This window comes from Chaetura pelagica, unplaced genomic scaffold, assembly GCF_000747805.2.
Source record: "Chaetura pelagica isolate M959 unplaced genomic scaffold, ChaPel_1.0 scaffold418, whole genome shotgun sequence".
NCBI classification, from domain to species: Eukaryota; Metazoa; Chordata; class Aves; order Apodiformes; family Apodidae; genus Chaetura; species Chaetura pelagica.
The window spans coordinates 852,680-870,925 of NW_009954232.1; the positions used below are offsets into that span (position 1 = coordinate 852,680).

The 18,246-nt window shown below is 38.8% G+C and overlaps 1 protein-coding gene across 1 annotated transcript in view; it reads left to right on the forward strand.

The window, feature by feature from the left end:
- Positions 1-12,392, forward strand: part of FAM171A1 (family with sequence similarity 171, member A1) — a 43,560-nt gene extending 31,168 nt beyond the window's left edge. The window contains exons 6-9 of the mRNA XM_010003619.1: positions 6,531-6,647; positions 9,038-9,152; positions 9,848-12,155; positions 12,230-12,392. Of these exons, the coding sequence (XP_010001921.1) occupies positions 6,531-6,647; positions 9,038-9,152; positions 9,848-11,549 (1,934 nt within the window). The 3' untranslated portion in view covers positions 11,550-12,155; positions 12,230-12,392. The remainder of the gene's footprint in view (positions 1-6,530; positions 6,648-9,037; positions 9,153-9,847; positions 12,156-12,229) is intronic.
- Positions 12,393-18,246: the final 5,854 nt, after the last annotated feature.

Here is an 18,246-nt window from a genome sequence, read left to right on the forward strand (position 1 = left end):
GAATGTGAAATGTCTGGGTGGGACTGGAAGAGGCTGAGGAGGACCTCAGACAACCTTCCTCTGTGGCCTTAGGATGGTAGATCAAATCTCAGAGTGCATCTGCTTCCAATTCCAGCTTGAAAAATAGACACTGAATGTGAGTGTGATGTGAGGCTGAATGAAGGAAAAGGTATGCTTTTATTATTTGTTCTAATAATTTTATCACTAACTGACTGAATGTGATTAATAATGTGATAAAGCAAATATTAAAGGCAGTATCTTTCACATATATACTAGGGATGGTGGTCCAGCAAGCATAACTAAGCTTTGTTTTTTGAAATATAATTATTAACCAGTAATTAACCTGTGGAAGTAATTTTCTTTATTAAGTCTCTTCTGTTCTGGTGTTCTGGGAGGAAATGCTGAGATGACGAAAGCAAAGCAAGCAGTTCTCTAGACAATGTGCCCTACCTTCTGCCCAGATGTAATTAAAATTATTAAATAATGAAAACTGGCATGTTCTGTTGTTAAACCCTTGACAGGTGATTAAGGGAGAAAATGAGCAGAGATGGCAAAAAACTACAAAGATTCTCAGACACTAGTAATAAGTCCAACTATTAGACTTCCTTGCAAAAATCTTCAAGGTATGATGTTAAAAGTATTTCCCTCGCAGTACACCAAAAAATGGTGCTGCTGGAACAGTAGCAGGATTTAGCCCTGGAAGGCTTGTGTAACAAATTTTGTAAGAGTCGAAGAATAATGAAGGTTTGAGCTCAGAGCAGGGACATTTATTTTTTTATGTTGCCTGGCAACTCTAAAACCAAAATTGTAATATTAACTTAAATACTGTGAATTTTTAAACCCATGTGTATTGTGGGGAGGGGGAGGAGAGTAATCTCTACCAGTATTCAAGAAGATATTTTTCAACATCCGAATTCAGTGGCTTTTAGCTTTTTTAGAAAATGAACAAAAGCAAACACAAAAAATCCATCCTTTTGTAATAAAACTTCCTGTGCTGATGCAGATTAGAGGTGATTTTCAGTTGGAAAAAGAAATCTGATAAGCAGCTTTGAGCTGGTAGAGTGAAAAGCTACAATTTATGTATGTCAGAACGTGCTTTAGGAAGTTATTTTCACAAACTTGCCCTTGATTAACTCTCCATAATAACATTGCCATTTGAAGTGTCTAAATCAATTACTTCTAGAAACACTGTTAGTATGTTTTGAATAACCCTTTACTGTCCCACACTCTGGTAACCACCTGCCTCATTCCTTTTGACACACATATCTCCATTTAACTGTGAATCTCTGCCTAAGCAGGGAAATCTTACAAGACATTGCAGGCATCACAGAAGAGATCTGTGCTGAAAGAATGACACTTCTCATTAAGGGATATATATTTAAAACATACACGCTATTAAGTAGTATGCTTAAAAGTATTTTTCTTTTCTTTCCAAAGCTCTTTTGTCCAGAGGAGATTGTCTTGTGAATAAAAATAAATTCATATAATGAGATTATGCTTAATTTGCTCTCTGACTAATTAAATCCTCTTTATTTGTATTCATGCTGTAAATAGCACAATTTTGGTTCCTCTCTTGAGTGGGACAGAATGATCCTATCACCAGTTAAAAGAAAAGAAATAAAAAGCAAACAGTATTTGATCAGTGGAAGGATTTCCTACCAATAGCTCACATGTTAAAGTAATTTATGGAAAACAGCCCTACCATAGCTACCACAAATTTAAACACTAGCAATATTTAGACTTTATGACTGTCCTTCGGGGAAGCTGCTGGCTGCAGCACACTCCTCCGACAGTCATTTCCCAGAACCGTTGTGCTCAGTGATAAGAAGAATACACAGTCAGCAGAAGTCACTGTGGCAGAAATGATCTGGGAAGCTCAGGAACAGTCATCTTGGAAAGTTAAACCAGAAGTAAGCAGCATTACACGTCCTCACAGAGAGCCACGTTCTGTGCTGGGGTACCAGCCTGCAACTCCCCTCACAGCTAGCACACAAGAGGAGAATTTGTCTCCTTGCTTCTTGACTCTAGTAGGAGACACATGGGCCTGTTGAGAGCAGATGGGCTGGTGTGGCAGTCCTGCCTGAAGGAAGCCTGGTCCTGCCTCATGTAGGCCAGTGCAAAGTTTGCCTTTTGCTTGAGCTGGAGCAGGACAGGATTGTCAGCATGCACAGCCACACATGGAAGCCAGAGAAGTAAACGATTCTCTGGATTTCACTACAGAGTAATTTAAAATAACAAAGTCTAGCTTTAAAATGTGGAAGTAATGTCTTACTCAGAAGCATCATGGATCTAGACTACAAAAGCAGAGTCACTTGTGCTGCCTGGATCCAGCAAGCTGTCACATGGAATAGTTAGGGTCTTTGAAGACAATAGAGTGTCTGGCCAGACTGGACGTACATGCAGTGACCTGATTGTGTGGGGAAATAGTCCAGAATAGCTGTTCTGTAATGGCTTTTCTGCATTAGATGCCCATCTGGATGCACTTCTTGCTGAAAGAGCCATTTTTCAATCTGATTTAGAAGTAAACCAAATTTAATTATAAAAAGGCATCTTTAGTGCAGAATGCGTGTTAAAACAGAGTTTTAATGTGCAAAATTTTGCTTTTAAATTTACTCATTATAACCTCCTTTTGCCCTGTTGGCAAGTCCTAAAAGCTGCCTGCAATAAATAAGATTGTTAATCAGAATCAATGTTACTGCAAAGTATTAAAATGCTTCTCCCTAGCAGAATTTTTTTCTCCTGCTCTGTCAAAGTCTTCAACTCATCTCTAATATTTTGGTATTTTTCAGCCAGATGGAGCTCAGCTTTCTTAATCGAATTGGTTTTTTATCTGTATTTCTTTTAAAGTCCTCTCATTTTTTATGCTTTGTAGTGTTAACGGTGGTAGTTCTCTTACTTTGGTTTTACATTATATATATGAAGAAGTGCTGGGTAGCTGTTTTATAAGCTTTTTAAGAGGAAATTTGTTAGATGACACCATATATTTCAAAAAGTCACTAACATTAAATATAATCTGGGTTAGGAAAGAGTTAAGAAACTTCTGGGTTCTCCCCCTGCCATTAGTTTGAGCCAGGAGACAGCTCTCCTGACTTGAATCCTGGATCAGCGTGTTGGCTCCACTGAGCAGTAAGAGAGGAAAAAGAGGAAGAGAAATGTAAAAATGATCTATAAGCAGTAATGTCTCTATATATAGATGTTTTCCATGAAGCACCAGATACTTTTTAAGAGTTAATGGCAAATTGGCCCAAATCACGCAGTGCTTACAAACTATACTGAATTTGCTGTTTCTGCTCCAAAGATGCATTGACATGTTTTCTTTGGAAAGACATGATCAGTCTTGAACAAAAATTACCATTTCCATTGCATCCAGTTATTTCTACTGTTTTTTATTTATAATCCTGTATTGCTTGTTGCTTAACAACGAATGCATATCATGTATAAAACTTAATAAGCAGTGAAACTAGCTGATTGGCTGACTTGGACAGGGAGAGGAAGTAGATGTTATAGGATATATGAAGAATAATTAATTAAATTATCGTAACACTGAACCATAGAGGGAGGTAAGACCTCTCTTCCCTCCTAAGTCCCTCTGCTTAGTTCTCCTGCAGTTGTAATTCTGTCAGCACAGGAAAGAATGAATGCTGCTCACCCTGCTCCATTTGCAAGCTAGTGGATAGGAAAGGATGGAAAAGTGAAAGTTTTTCTTTACTCACTGCCCTTCAGTCTTTTCCCTTGCTTCCAAGAGCAAGTATGTGAGGACACAGAGGGTAATCAGCTGCATTTTTAGAACAGGAAAACATCTTGGTTCCTACTGGAAGGAGGAATCTGTGATGGGACAGGGAATTTATTCCCACAGCAGTGAGCTCTCGCTTACTCAAGGCATCTTGAAACACCAGGAGTGTAGCCAGTAAGTACAATGCAATTGGCTTTTGCTTAGCAGAAAGCCCAACATTAGCCTTTACAGCAAGGCATTGCTTGTAGGGAGCCACAAGAACACTGCCTGGTGTTTAATTATTGTTGAGAAGTGACCAGAATGTTAGAACCTATAAAGGATGAAATATGAGAGACCTGGGAACACCCCAATGGATTTGCAGAATACTGAAGGCACATCAGTTCCCTCCAGTAATACTCTGTTGGCTTTCAGCTGTTTGATCAGACAATAAACAATACAGGATTTTGTATTTCAACTGTTTCCACTCAAACCTGTTTTGCTGCGGTTGTGAAGAATGGAGTTCTTTATTCTCATCAGCCCACCATGTGGGAGGATGCTCTGTTTTATTAGTGGATTACTGGTAGGAGGTGGTAGAAGTACAAGCAAGTTCATGAACAAAGTGTTGGACCAGGAAGGTATTAAAAAAAGCAGCTGGTGAGATTGTGTACCCATGTTCCCAGGGACCCACACTTGGTATTGTTTTGATAAAAGAGTTTGGGACAGTGCCATTTAAAAAGCAATTATTATCTAGCTGTCATCACATACTAATGTGTAGAGTATGGTCAACAAAAGCTTCAATACTCTTGTTTAACGGTGACCAATATTGGAGGTATCTGTTAGGCTTTTGAAATTCTTAACTGTCCACAAAGAGAGAGGGAACTGCATTTTTCCTTAGTGTCACACAGACCAATAGATTTCCTCAAGTATATCCAGTGGTTAGCAAAAACGGGTGACCCAAACGAGCAGATGGAAGGCATGAAACCTGACTGACCTTGTGCAGTAGAAAGTATTGTTTGCTTCCATTGCAAATACAGGGATTCCTTTCGTTCCTAAAATATGAGCAATCTGAGCTGCAGCTTGTTTGGCAGGATGGCAGCTGAGCTCTGTTTGCAGCGATAAGGGTGCAGCCCCTGTTAGCTTTTTAATCGCCGCATTATGCAGGCAGAGTATTACTGAGCAAAAGGCTTTTAAAGAGGCATTAGGATTGTGTTCATTAGAATGCAGTGTAATGTGAATAAGGCAAGCTGGACACAAGTTCCCCCTAGTGAGGGAAACAATAATAGCTTCTGCTAAAGGAGGTAGCTATAAAAATAGACTATGAAGAAAATGAACTTTGCTCAATTAGATATATATGTATGTGTTCTGCTTGTATGTGGACTTAAAGGGCTTAGAGACAGTAAGAGAAGTCGGGGAAGCATGATTAATTAATCACCCAAGTCCTTCTATTCTCTTTTTTCAATCAGCACTTTTGTATCTCTTTTAAAGTTTTGTTTGCCATAGTTGCATATTTGAATAGCTGGTGCATAATCTGGTTGACCTTAACATGCAGAAAGAAACAATGACAAATGTTAAGTTTACAAGAGTTTCTGTACCTCTCAAACATATTTTTCAAAACCTTTATCTCTATTCAGATTGGTTTATTATTACCCAAAGATGGTGGACTTTAAGGCTGTACTTACATAGGAAAAATCATTAGTGGAGAGGAAATAATGACTAAGAAAGGCCATTCTCATGTTTACAAGGTTTGCACAGATGGATAATCTAAGGAACACAGAGGAAATCATCAGGATCAGAGTGGTATTAAAACAAACAAACAAGCAAACAAAAAAACAGCTACAGCATCCCACTGTGTGTTTTGCACCCACTGCTAGCTGTTCAGATGACTGTCATCTGCAAACGCTCGAGCTTAGTCCTGAGTGGTATCTGATGAAAAGCACCATTTTGGGAATTACATGCAGGAGACTATTTAAAGAATGGGAATCACAAGTAGAAGACACAGCTTGCCTTTAAAGGGAGCATGTGAAGCTGAGCAAGAAAAATGCAGCATTTTGTCCCTCCTTTGCACAGCAATACAGAGCTGCCTGACAGAAGTGCAGAGGGGTTCTCTCTTCTCTGTGCACAGATCAGCCATGCTGGTAGTGGCCACCAAAGTGCATGAAGAAACTCCTTAGCGAGTTAATGCCCTCTGTTACAGCACCCACTGGAGATGCCAAGTCAGGACTTGAGCCTCAGGAAGTGCAGCTTGGTGCAAGGGTGGTTTCCCAGTGACTGATATCAGTGTCCAGGCCAGCAATTTTGTGTTGCTTTCAAAGAAAATTAGTAGGAGAGCAGCCTGCATGCCATACTGGATACATACCAGAAACTGGAGTTATTAAAAAGGCATACAGCTCTTTCAGTTGTAAAGTAATTTGTAGCAAAATTCTTGCAACAAAATTTATCTTGTGAGACTGCAATAGCTTTCAACTTCTGCAGGTGGTCAATCTGGACTAATTAAGAGTTATGTTAACTTAAACACATTGCTTTAAAAGTTTAAATCTTATTTATTTTTAAATGATCATCTGATAATTCTGAGAACTCTATTACATTTCCTTTGAGATACATGTTTTAAAAACTCATCATCCACTACCAAACAGTATTCCTGGATGGATACACATTCTGAATGACTGACATTGCTGAATCAAAGTGGTGGTGCAACTTAATTCTACATGCAACCCCTACAACATATGCATAGGTTTTGCTACTGTTTGCTCTACCACTTGTTTGCAGAGGAAGGTGTGAGTTTATCTGTAACACCTTTCTACAATCTTTGCATTTACAGGGACATGGCTGAAGAGTAGCTTGGGCCTTGTGCAGCAAGAAGGAAATCAGTTGACTTGGACTTATATTGCACCTCAGCTGGGCTACTGGGTTGCAGCTATGTCACCTACTATCCCAGGTAAGCTGGAATTCAATTGTACTGACATTCACAGCATTGAGTAATTATTTATTCATATATAACGTTTATATTTTTCAGAATGACCTCATCTGAGATGCCACAGCTTGATCAATAATGGATTATTAGAAAACAGAAATCTAAAGTAAAGGGCTAACATCTTTTCGGTATTGTGGGAGGCAACCCTTAGACTCAGAATCTCTTGAATCATTTCAGTGGGAAACTTTTTTAAGTCTTCCATTCATGTCATGACTGCCTGGTAGAGCCATTGCTAGAAAAGGAGGGGAATTATAGTATCGATGTGTTGGTGTTCCAGCAGGTAGAAAAATACGTGCTGTGAATTTTCTGTACAGAAACTCTCGAAGAAGTGGATTCACCCAAGATCAACATCATCCTGGGTTAGACACTCACTAACGGATTGATTTATTGTCACTGTTTTTTTCTTTTATGCTGAAAGTGCCCATTTTGCTCTGACTTACGCTTTGCATCATCTTGGTGACTGATTAATTCACACCACGAATAACTCAGTATAGAAGTTCTAGGAGATGTATTAGCAGAGTGGCATTAGTAGATGAGCTGGCTGGTTGCCCATCTGCAAGCCTCTTGGCATAACTGTAGAAAATCTCTTTGAACTAGGCATTGTATGACTTATATGCCTGTGGAGATGATTAATGTTGTGATTTGCTCTTCCTTTTTTCTTTCTGTGGCTGCCTCAGATTTCTTAGTATTGGTTCTTCAGCCACCAGTAATCAAAGATAACTGCATAAAAGAGCCAATCAGTTGAACAAAAAACTACTCCTCTTACAGATTTTCTTTATTAGGTTTTCTGGATGAAAACCAAATACAGTAGAAATGAAAATATTGTTGCCTTGGCTGTGCAAGCTAAATAAACAATATCTAACCAAGAAAACAAACTCTAACATGAAGACTGTTTTTACAGTCTGCTTTCATATGCCATAAAGTTGTTTGATGATCTGCAAGCCTTTTATTTGAGGTTATATTAAAAGAAAATGCTGGGATATTTAGCTGATTCATTGGTGAAAAGAGTTTAGAGACAAGTGCAGATCTGAGTAAGCTATCATATTGAATTTAATGGAATTTTGCAAAATAATTGTATTTTAAGAAACAGTAACTGCACTGAGCTAAACATTTCCCAGTAATGCTCTGTCCCAAACTGCAAGGAAGTTATGCTAGTCATGCAGTTATGCCTGTAGCACTGGGGTTAGAAGACCTGTAACTCCAACAGAAGAGGGCCTGTTTGACATTGCAATTTAATTTGTATGGCAGAATTTCTACTTTTATTTTTATTTTCTTTCTGAGGACTAGATCTGGGTTCCTTGAACTTTGTTGCAATGGGAACATTTTCCTGAAAACTTAAAGGGATTTATCTTTTCTTATGTGTGCCTAATGTCCTGAATCAACAGTATCAATTATGTAAAGGTAGTGGTAGGACAGAATATATAAATATTTTAATTTCCCAAATGCAGTATATGTGATGTAATTTTTAATGAGGTTAATGTCTTTTTGCTTATTTTATCTCCTCATTGAATCTTATTTTATTTCTTATCTCAAAAAATGGAAAAAAAATAGCTTTGAAAATCTAGCAGTGGCTCTACAGGACACTCAAGATCCACAGATGAGGCTTTACAAACCTCAAGATCTAGAACCTTGATGTTGGCCAAGGTGCTGTACCTCCTTTCCTGCAGCTGAAAATTTGGGCCTTTCTTTCAAAATTGTGTTAAGGATTTTACAAACCAACAGGGTTAAACATGCGTAATTGTGAGCAGATGCTGCCCACATATGTGCATTCCTTTCATGTTAGAACATTTACGAAGCATTATTGAAACCTGGAGTTATAACACTTTCTCTAGTGGCCTGTTTTTTAAAGCTGCTAAAGATCTGCTCGGCTTGGCTTGGCTTGGCTTGATCTAGGCTTCAGAGCACCAACACATATTCCAGTGAGTCCTATACTGCACTGTATGTACTGTTCAGTGCAAAGCACCACAAGTGTTGTTCAAGACAAGTTATTGGCCACCAGTGCTGCTACATGCATTACAGTGCTGGAAGATGCTGTGGTGGCTTTTCTCCAGTGAGGAGAGCTGTGGCACACTGTGTCAGCCTCAGGCCCTGGAAGGCAGGGTTCACTGATGCATGTTCCCATTGGGACTGACTGCTTTTCCACCCAGTTATCTCCTTGGACTGGCACATGCTTTCTCCACAACTTGCTCCCTTCTCCAGAGATGGTCTGCTCAATAGGAACCAGGGCTACGAACGGCAACGTTGCTCACTTAGCACCCTGATAACAAGGAAAGATGTTCCTCTCTTTTAAGTGTTGTTCCTCTTCCTGTTTGCAGGTTGTTACAGGTCTAAATTCTCTTTTTCTGGCCCTCCAGGTCCCGTTGTAACACACGACATTACCAGCTATCACACAATGTTTCTTTTGGCAATTTTAGGAGGGATGGCTCTCATACTTCTAGTCTTGATGTGTCTGCTTTTGTATTATTGCAGGTAAGATTCACCGTCCTGGTTACTTAGTTCCTGTTGGAAATACAAGCTTTTTTGTGCTCATGAAAATAAAAGCTTTTGTATTGAAGCATTTTTACTTCAGGGAAAAAAAAAATTAAAAAGGCAAGAAAGCACTTTAAGAAGAAAAAAATCAGTGAGATAAAATTTTTTTTAAAGTCAAATTTTATATGATCCTGGATACAGGCAGCATATGCAGTCCCTGCCTTTGATAGGATGGTAGCTGAGTTAATCAGACACACCTGTACCTGTATTTTCCTTGTAAGATCTTCTAAAACCTCCTATCAGACGTGGCTATAGGTACAAGATGTCTGTCATTGCCCCTGTCATTTCAAATGCTACATATTTGAAAATTATCTTCCTTTTAGTCTTATATTAAAATAAATATTAAATGTTTATCAGCAAGTGTGTATTAATGACTGATTTTATATTTGCCTCCTCCGGACATGTGTTCCAACTTGTAACTGATGCTTGAGATATTTCCCAGTTGACATTAGTTATTCTTTCATTTTATCTTCAGTGCTGGGCTAAGCTTTTAATTGTTAGTTTATGTAATGAAAGCTCAGTTGCCCTAACACTAATAAGTACTTTAAAATCTCCCATTAAGACACACTTGCTGCTCCTGTTTCTGTGTACAGCAGTCATAAATGTGTAACTTATTTTATTACTGTTTATTGTAGAAGAAAATGTTTAAGACCACGTCAGCATCATAAGAAACTGCAACTTTCAACAGCACTGGACACTTCTAAGAAGGATCAAGCAACCTCAATGTCCCATATCAATTTAATATTTTCACGTCGTGAGTCGGAATTTCCTGGCGGATTGTCTGTTGCCAGCAATGGACACACTGAAAACTCAGGTGCAAAGGAACTAATCAGCGCTGTCCGCATGGAGATGGTTTCACCTAGTGGAGAAGCAGATATGCATACACCTATGCTCAAACACTCCTTCAGTACTTCCCAGGAATTTAGCTCCCGAGAGGAGCTGCTCTCTGACAAGGGGAAAAACAAGAGCAGAATTTCCTTGGATGACCTAACTCCCAGTGGATCTCTAAGAAAAGACTACCACAAATCAGCAGATGGTTTTCCTTTGAAGACAAGAAAATCTACAGAAACAGCTGAAGGCTACGAGTCCCCAGTGAAAGATGAGTATAGGAGAAGTTATAATGCTATGCTGCCTCAGCCTTTATTTGAAAAGCAAGAGAGAGAAATTCAAGTATCTATGAACCATATTGCTTCTGGAAGTAAATACAATATTCAGGAACAAATATATCCCACACCTTCAGCCCCTGAAAAAGAGCTGCTGGACTGCAGACCTACTGATTGTATGATGTCTCGTTCAGTTGATCACCTCGAAAGACCTACATCTTTTCCTCGACCAGGTCAGTTAATCTGCTGTAATTCTGTTGACCAAGTCAATGACAGTGTTTACAGAAAAGTTTTGCCTGCATTGGTAATCCCAGGTCATTACATGAAATTGCCAGGAGAACACCCTTTTGTTAGCCAGCCACTGGTTGTCCCAGCTGACCAGCAGATAGATCTAGAAAGACTTCAGGCTGAGCTTCCTAACCCTCACGCCCGGCTTTTCCCGCATCCCCCACAGCAGCTGCAACCCCAACAGTTAGCATCCCAAGCAATATCTCAGCAGCACTTGCAAGATGCAGGTGCAGCTGAGTGGAGTCAACAAAATGCTTCCATGTCTGAATCTATTTCCATTCCTGCCTCACTTAACGATGCATCCCTGGCACAGATGAATAGCGAAGTGCAGCTTCTTACAGAAAAGGCTTTGATGGAACTAGGAGGTGGAAAGCCATTGCCTCATCCTCGAGCGTGGTTTGTTTCTCTAGATGGACGTTCAAATGCTCATGTTAGACATTCATACATCGATCTCCAAAGAGCTGGTAGGAACGGGAGTAACGATGCCAGTTTGGACTCTGGTGTTGACATGAATGAACCAAAATCTGCCCGAAAGGGAAGAGGCGACCATCTGTCTGCACCACAGAGTCACCCACCAGTGCAGGAGCATCAGCAGAGGGAGCGGAAGGTTTCAGATAGCACAGCTTACACACAACTTGTGTACTTAGACGATATGGACCAAAGTGGCAGTGAGTGTGGAACAGCAGTTTGTAGCCCTGAGGACAATGCTCTACGATGCCTGCTAGAAGGCACCAGTAAGAGGAGTGGTGTGCAGCTGCCCAGCCTGCAGGAGGAAACGAGAACTGTGGATACCAAACCAGAGCCATTAACTAGTCCTGAACATGGAACATCAGTTCGAGATGATGAAGAGGATGAGGAGGATGAGGAAGATGACCAAGGTGAAGATAAGAAGAGTCCTTGGCAGAAACGAGAGGAAAGACCACTAATGACTTTCAATCTAAAGTGAGCTATTGTGAAAATCCACCATTCAGTGGAGTATAAGATTGCCAAATATTCTTTCTGTGGAAGTGCTTGATTTTATTTTTATTTGTTTTGTTGTGGAGAGAAAAGAGAAAAAAACAAACTGTGGTGAGCAACATTTGAAAGAACTTAAATGCATTACTGTGTAAATGTTAGAAAAGAATTAAAATCATTCCTCTGACATAAAGGCTGCCTCCAGTGAGACAGCTGAACGAAGAGTGTGATTGTTATTCCATATACTTGATATTGGTCATCCAGGATGTTGAAAATAATGAGTTTTAGTTGGTTTATGACCTCAGTCTCCTCATGAATGGGAGCTGGTAAAGCTTTTGTTTTATAGGCCAATTTTATGTTGATAATGCTACTGAAAGTATCTTAAAAACAAGAGTTTGACACATGGTGTCCAAAATTGTGCATTATCTCAATGAAAGGCTATGCATTGCTGCTTTTAGTAATTTTTTGCTTATACTATGCTTTCCTTAATTTTACAAGTTGGTTGTAAACATTTTATGTCCTTTATGATAAACTACTCAGCAATCTATTTTAATGTAAAACTGCAGGAAACTTGATTAGCATCCCTTAGCATTGAAGCCTTTTTATGAAACCAAACTGAACTTTGTGTCGACTTAAGATTCCTCCAATTCTGGTCCCATTTACTCAAAGTGCCTTTTTTACAGTAACAATGAACAGTCCCTTCTTTTGCTAACTCCTTTTAATTGACCCTATTTGGGATTTTATAAACTTCTGAACTTCTACCTTTTATTTTAAGCTGCATGCCAAGAATCCCATTTTGTGCTGAGCATTTCTCATTTCAATACAGTGTATTCTGTAGCTATCATGTATATTGTGGATTCTGTTTAGCCAGGATAGACTTAGAAGACATTTTAAAGGGCCCAGAGTAGCCAAGAAGATAGTTTCATTGGCTGTATATATTGTTAGTTTCCTCTGGAATCATATGAGCTAATCATGCTCATATAAAATGGACTATTGACCAAGCAAGAGGACTGAATGTGTCTAGAAAATTTTTTGGGAAAAAAATAATAAATGTACTGTCCAAAAGTGCCAGAATGACTCTTCTGTGCTTTCTCCATACAGAGCTGCTTGGTTATCTAAAAATTACAATTGAAAATAAACTGCAAAAAAAAATCTTAGTGGGTTTTTCCTGTCTTGGTAGTCATCACATTATTTAATAAGAAAAATACTTTGGCTTAACTTCTGCTGTGGATATTATGTTTTTGTGACTTAATAACACACTTTCTCACTGAGTTCCCATGAACTTCAGTCAATACTGAAATGTAAACCCCTTTTCAGAAGAGCATCTTCTCTGTCTTGATAAAAACATAACTGCTTAAGTAGCTCTGAAGACTTTGGAAATGAAATACTGGTATTACCAACATTCTCTGTAGAGTCATGCTTCCTGTGGGGTCAGTTTTCTTTCTGAGATTTCTGAGGATACTCACACCTTTTTGCACACATTTAACTTTTTAATTAATTGGGTTCTAAGAAGGGAAAGTATGTGGCTTATATTCTTGTGGAATCCTTCATATACATTCAGTTTGTCATGTTTCATTTCTGTTTCATTCATGTTTTTACACAGCATTATCAGCAATCATTCTTAATAAAATTAATTTTTATGTCGTTTCTAACGTGATTATAGAAAGTGTTGTATAGTTCACTGCTCTTTTTTTCAGTAGATTTCAAGGTTTTCTTAGGCCAGTGTTGTAATTTTTGTCTTACTGAATGTCTTACCTGGGAGACTGGGCTCAAGCCAGGAGCAGAATTCCTGATTTCCTAGTTCCCAGACCAATGCTCCTCTCTGTCCAGAAAGCCACATCGCCTCTGTTTTTTCTTTGATTCATGTTTGGAAGTGGTATATGTCATAAAAGAAATCTAAAATAATATTTGTGGAGTGCATTGAATATTGAAAACACTGTATTAGAAGCAGGTTACATTTTACTCACCATGTGCATTCCAGGACCTTTCCTGTTCTGTTTAGGAATTTTGCTTCTGACCACCTATATGAACTGTCTCTGGGGTCTGGGTTACCTATTGACAGTCTGTGCAAGGTCACTGAATGGAAAAGTACTTCTTGAAAGGAATAGTGTTTATCGGATGTCAGAAAATGCTGGTGATGGAGTGTCACGTATCCATTGGAATGCTGCATCAAGTAAACATTCTGGTTGAAATTTCTCCATACTGGAATTATTGTGATATTTACATTTTTACTTTCTCTTATCTTAAATTTGTCATTTTTAATTATATTCTTTTTCAGATTCCTTTGCAAAGGAATCAATACTATCAAAAAAATCAATGCTATCTTGTAAAGTGAGATTGTTTCTATTAAATGGCAGTGGTTTGTTTCTTTAATTGTGTTGGTTTTATGTTCAAATCACATAATTGATGGATCAATAATTTGTGGTCCTAATACGCAAAAGCATTTGAACAAACACAGTGTGGATATTTTGCAAAACTTCTTTAAAGTAGCATTTTTTTAATTGATGTGATACCACCAGCCATAAAATAGTTTGATTTTGCAAAGTATGTTGTTTACAAAATGTAACTCTCAGTATATCCAACATGTCTCAGCCACGTTAAATGAAATTGGAACAGAGGAACACAGATCAGACAATGGGTTGAGATTAGAGCTTTTCCACTGTACACACTTTGTCTAATCTTACAGTCAAGTGACATTATCTGTGTTTTAATTTTCAAAAACATACTGAGGAGGATACTTTGGTAAAATGGGAAGATACTTTCTTACGTGTATTTTGCAGTTGCACGGTGAAGCAAGTACCAATAAAGCTTTTAGAATCTGGAGGAAAAAAGTGTAAATTGATTAGGTCTTAGCATCAGCAGCTCCAAGTGATTTTAGTCCATGTAGAAGGTAAGCTAAAAAGGCAGTTGTGTTCTTATTTTTTTGTGGCAAGTATTAGTGAGGAAAAATGCAAAAGATTGAAATGACAGAGCTTACAAAAGTAATGTAAATACGTTGGGCTTAAAAAAATACTAGGAACAAATCTTCAGTTAATCTATCAAAAATCAGGATTTTCAAATGGATTATAAATAAAAGAATAAAGATAATTTTTAAATCTCAGATTATATTATCCAAAATTCATTTATTGTCATAGGACCTATGAGATGTTAGGACTGTTGAGAATTAATACACATTAAGTGACCATTCAAGTCATGTGTGTCCCCCAGCCCCCACTTTGTTCCCACTGAAATACTTGCTTCTCAAAGCGTATTTAACTGTCTGTAAAGCATCTTGAACTATTGTGATAATGACCTTTTATTATTTGATTAAGTGCTTTGTCAGGATACCAGCATGCTAAACCCTCTACAATTATGGGGAAAAAAATGGTTCCTGCCTCAGAGCATTTGCAATCTAACACATTACACAAATATAAACATGGTACTGAGCTTAGACCAACAGTTTACAAAGAAACCCTGCTACTTGGAAATTGCTTACGATGCTTTTGTCTCTCACAGGAAGGACTGAGTAGCTTTAGTATAGTGAATTAAGCACTCTTGAAATATCTTAGCAGCATTTTCGTTTTCTGCCCTTCATTCTATCCATGAATGCTCTGGAGGACCAATTTTATTTCACTGTCCTAAACCAACATGGTTGAAATTGGTAAGAAATTACATGTCCCATGTAACGTTTAGCCTCTGCAATAGCAGAGGTGTAAATGAGCAAATGTTGGATTAGATATTTACTTTTCTCTAAGAAGGTCCCTAGTGAACCAGAAAAAGTATTTTTTTTTCTTCACCAATGAGAATTCATCTGAGGATTAAAACTTACTACAACACAATACTTTAAAAACTGTCAGTAGGCTGTAACCTGGGCATGGGGCGTGGTAGCCCCATGGACATCCTTGGACCTGTCAGATGAGAAGAATGTCAGACTGCTTTTCTAAAATGTACGGGTGACAAGTAAGGGTTCGTTTGGAATCAGTGCTGCCCTGGGGGCCTCTTTCGCATTTGACATTCTTGAAGTTGGACTGTCTGCCACCTGGTGGTGAACTGTGTCTCCATACGTACTGTCTATAAAGCACAGTTCATACATTCAGGAACAGCATCAGGCAGCTGGCGCAAGATCATCAGTTGTTTCTCAAGCCTGCTGTCAGTCCGAGTGCAGAGATCCCTGACAGCTTGAGACACCTCACCCAGCATCTTAGCTGGGGCAGCGTTCAGCTCCTCACATCTCCATTCCAGTCAAAATGCAGTGTCACTAATGGCCACGTAGTGGACTCAAGTGTCAATGTACCTGTTTTCTCTCACCTCATGAATAACGCCTTTGGATTTAGATCAAAAGAAAGTTTAAACAATTTTAAGCGTGAATTGTTTCAAAAATTGAGACAAATAAGGACAACTCGGTTGTTAACCTTTTTCTGTTGCTCTGCTTACACTCAAATGTAAGCTGGCACCTTCAGTGCTTATCTTACTCATATATGAAATACATATTTCTGATATATATAATATGATGATATATCTTAGATAATGATTGATAGATAGACAAGACAGACAAAAATGATAGTCCCAGTCTGCAAACCATTTGGAATTGGATCTTCAGGTATACAAGTATGCAGCAGCCAAGTACCGTTTTTAGATTAGAGGAGCGTTTTGTTATATTACTCATGTAATTCCAACTGGAAAACTGACACCAGGCACTGCCTTCTATTTTACAGTAATAACTCAAGTAGCATGTAGGTTTTTTTATCAGTAATCCTCTAATATCCACAAGTTATTAGCTTTCAAAACATGGTGCTTTGTCTATTACAACTCAACTGAAGTACTTCGTGTTTTATTTATGTGCTTTTCTTCTAGGACTAAACAGTGCCAGTTAGTATGTTTGATCGTTAAATACCTCTTCTGTCTTGAAAACTTACAGCTTCAGGGAAGGAAAATGTGATGACAACAGGGAAGTACAAATGAAATACTTGTTTGCAGTTTATTTTTGTAATTCTCAGGAGAAGGACTTTTTTCACATGACTGGAGATAGGGTCTCCTGAATAAACCCAACTGAGGAATGGTCCTGCTAGTTGTATATTATAAAGGTAGGAAATGGTGCACGAAATACAGCTGTGGGATGAGAAATCCCACTTTTAAAGGAATGGCTGGTCCTGCTGCAAGAGATGTTGAGCAATAAAGCTGGAAGCGATTCTTTCAGAGGTCTTCTGGTAGAAGTATTGTTTTTTAAAGGGTTTTGGTGATTTAGTAGGGAGTTGGAAAAAGGCTCAGGACTGTCTTCTCTCCATCCGTCACCAGATGTTACAAGGACACTCCCAGCAGAGTTGGGTCCCTGAGCTTCTCCACTCTCTGGGTAGAAACCCATTACTGTCCTACGCATTCTGGAGTTTGCCACTCTGGCTGTGGCATACACACCATAAGCTACTGCAGGTAGGCTCTGTTCCCCACACATTTCTTCTGGAAGTTTACTATCAATAAAGAAAGAGGCCAGAACCACATCTCAAACTCAGGAAAATCTGAAAAGAAAGTAAAACAGCAGGAGATGTGCCCACATACTACCCTTACCTACATGATTAGCGCTGGACCTTTCTCCCAGAGTCCTTTACCTCTGGAGATGAGAGAGGCTACAGCTCTTGGCTTCCATCTCCCCTGTCTTCAGGGAATGTCCCTTCTATAAACCCAACCCCCTGATTCCACCTTCAGTTTTGTCCCATGCTGTGAGGATGTACAGTGTGATGCTAATGACATTCCAGTAAAGCTGCCTTCAGGTGTTGGGGAGGGTGAGTTTTCTCAACCTATCTGCCTCTTTGTGTCTATGCCATTAAACCTACCTTGAATTTAACACTTCTTAATCCTGTATTAAATAATACAATAGTGCTGAGGGAAGCAGAATGCAACAGCCAGGTTCCCCTGTGTGAGCAGTGTTTTTCTCTTGAGAGATGGACTGGTCTTCTATTACTTGAAATCAGCAAAGTTTACCTACACAAGTGTGTGTGTGTGCACGTGCATGCACGCACGTTTCAGCAGTTGAACATCAAGCAATGCTGAAGTAAAGGTCACTCACCTAGGCTGACTGGAAGAATGGGCGTAAGAGCTCATAAAGGCTTGTATTAATTAATTGTTCTTGTGGTCTGATATTGCAGGGTCAAAGCCGTGCTTGATGCTGAGTTTCTGGTGTGCCTACACCCCCAACTCCCATGAGATTTATTTGCACTTGCCTACCAGACCTGATGTCTACATTTTTTCATTAAAGCTTGTCTAATGCCTGTATTTTAAGTAATTTACTCTGCAACTGTTGCTACATTTGACAGAGGCTTTTCTTTTGCACAAAGCTGTAAAATTCCAAAGGGCAAAATCTTACCATAAAATCTCAAAAAAATTTGCATAGAAATTGAAGAGTTATAATAGAGTCTGATTTCCCATTTTCTTCATAGGGAAGACATTGTATCCATGTGACACTTCTTAATTCAGTGTAATTCTCCATGCAGTAGGTGTGCATCCTGAAGAATGCTGTTAATCTGCTCTAACCACCCGGAAGGTATGGAGGACCTTTATTAGCATTATCCATTTATCTGATTAGTAAGTTAATGGGATACTTCTAGTTGGAGCAACCTACAGAACACTGGAAATTATTTTACCTTAGCTATCATGGGAATATGGGAAATACAGCATCTACCCAGAAGTAACAACATATTGTTCCTGAGCTGGTTGTC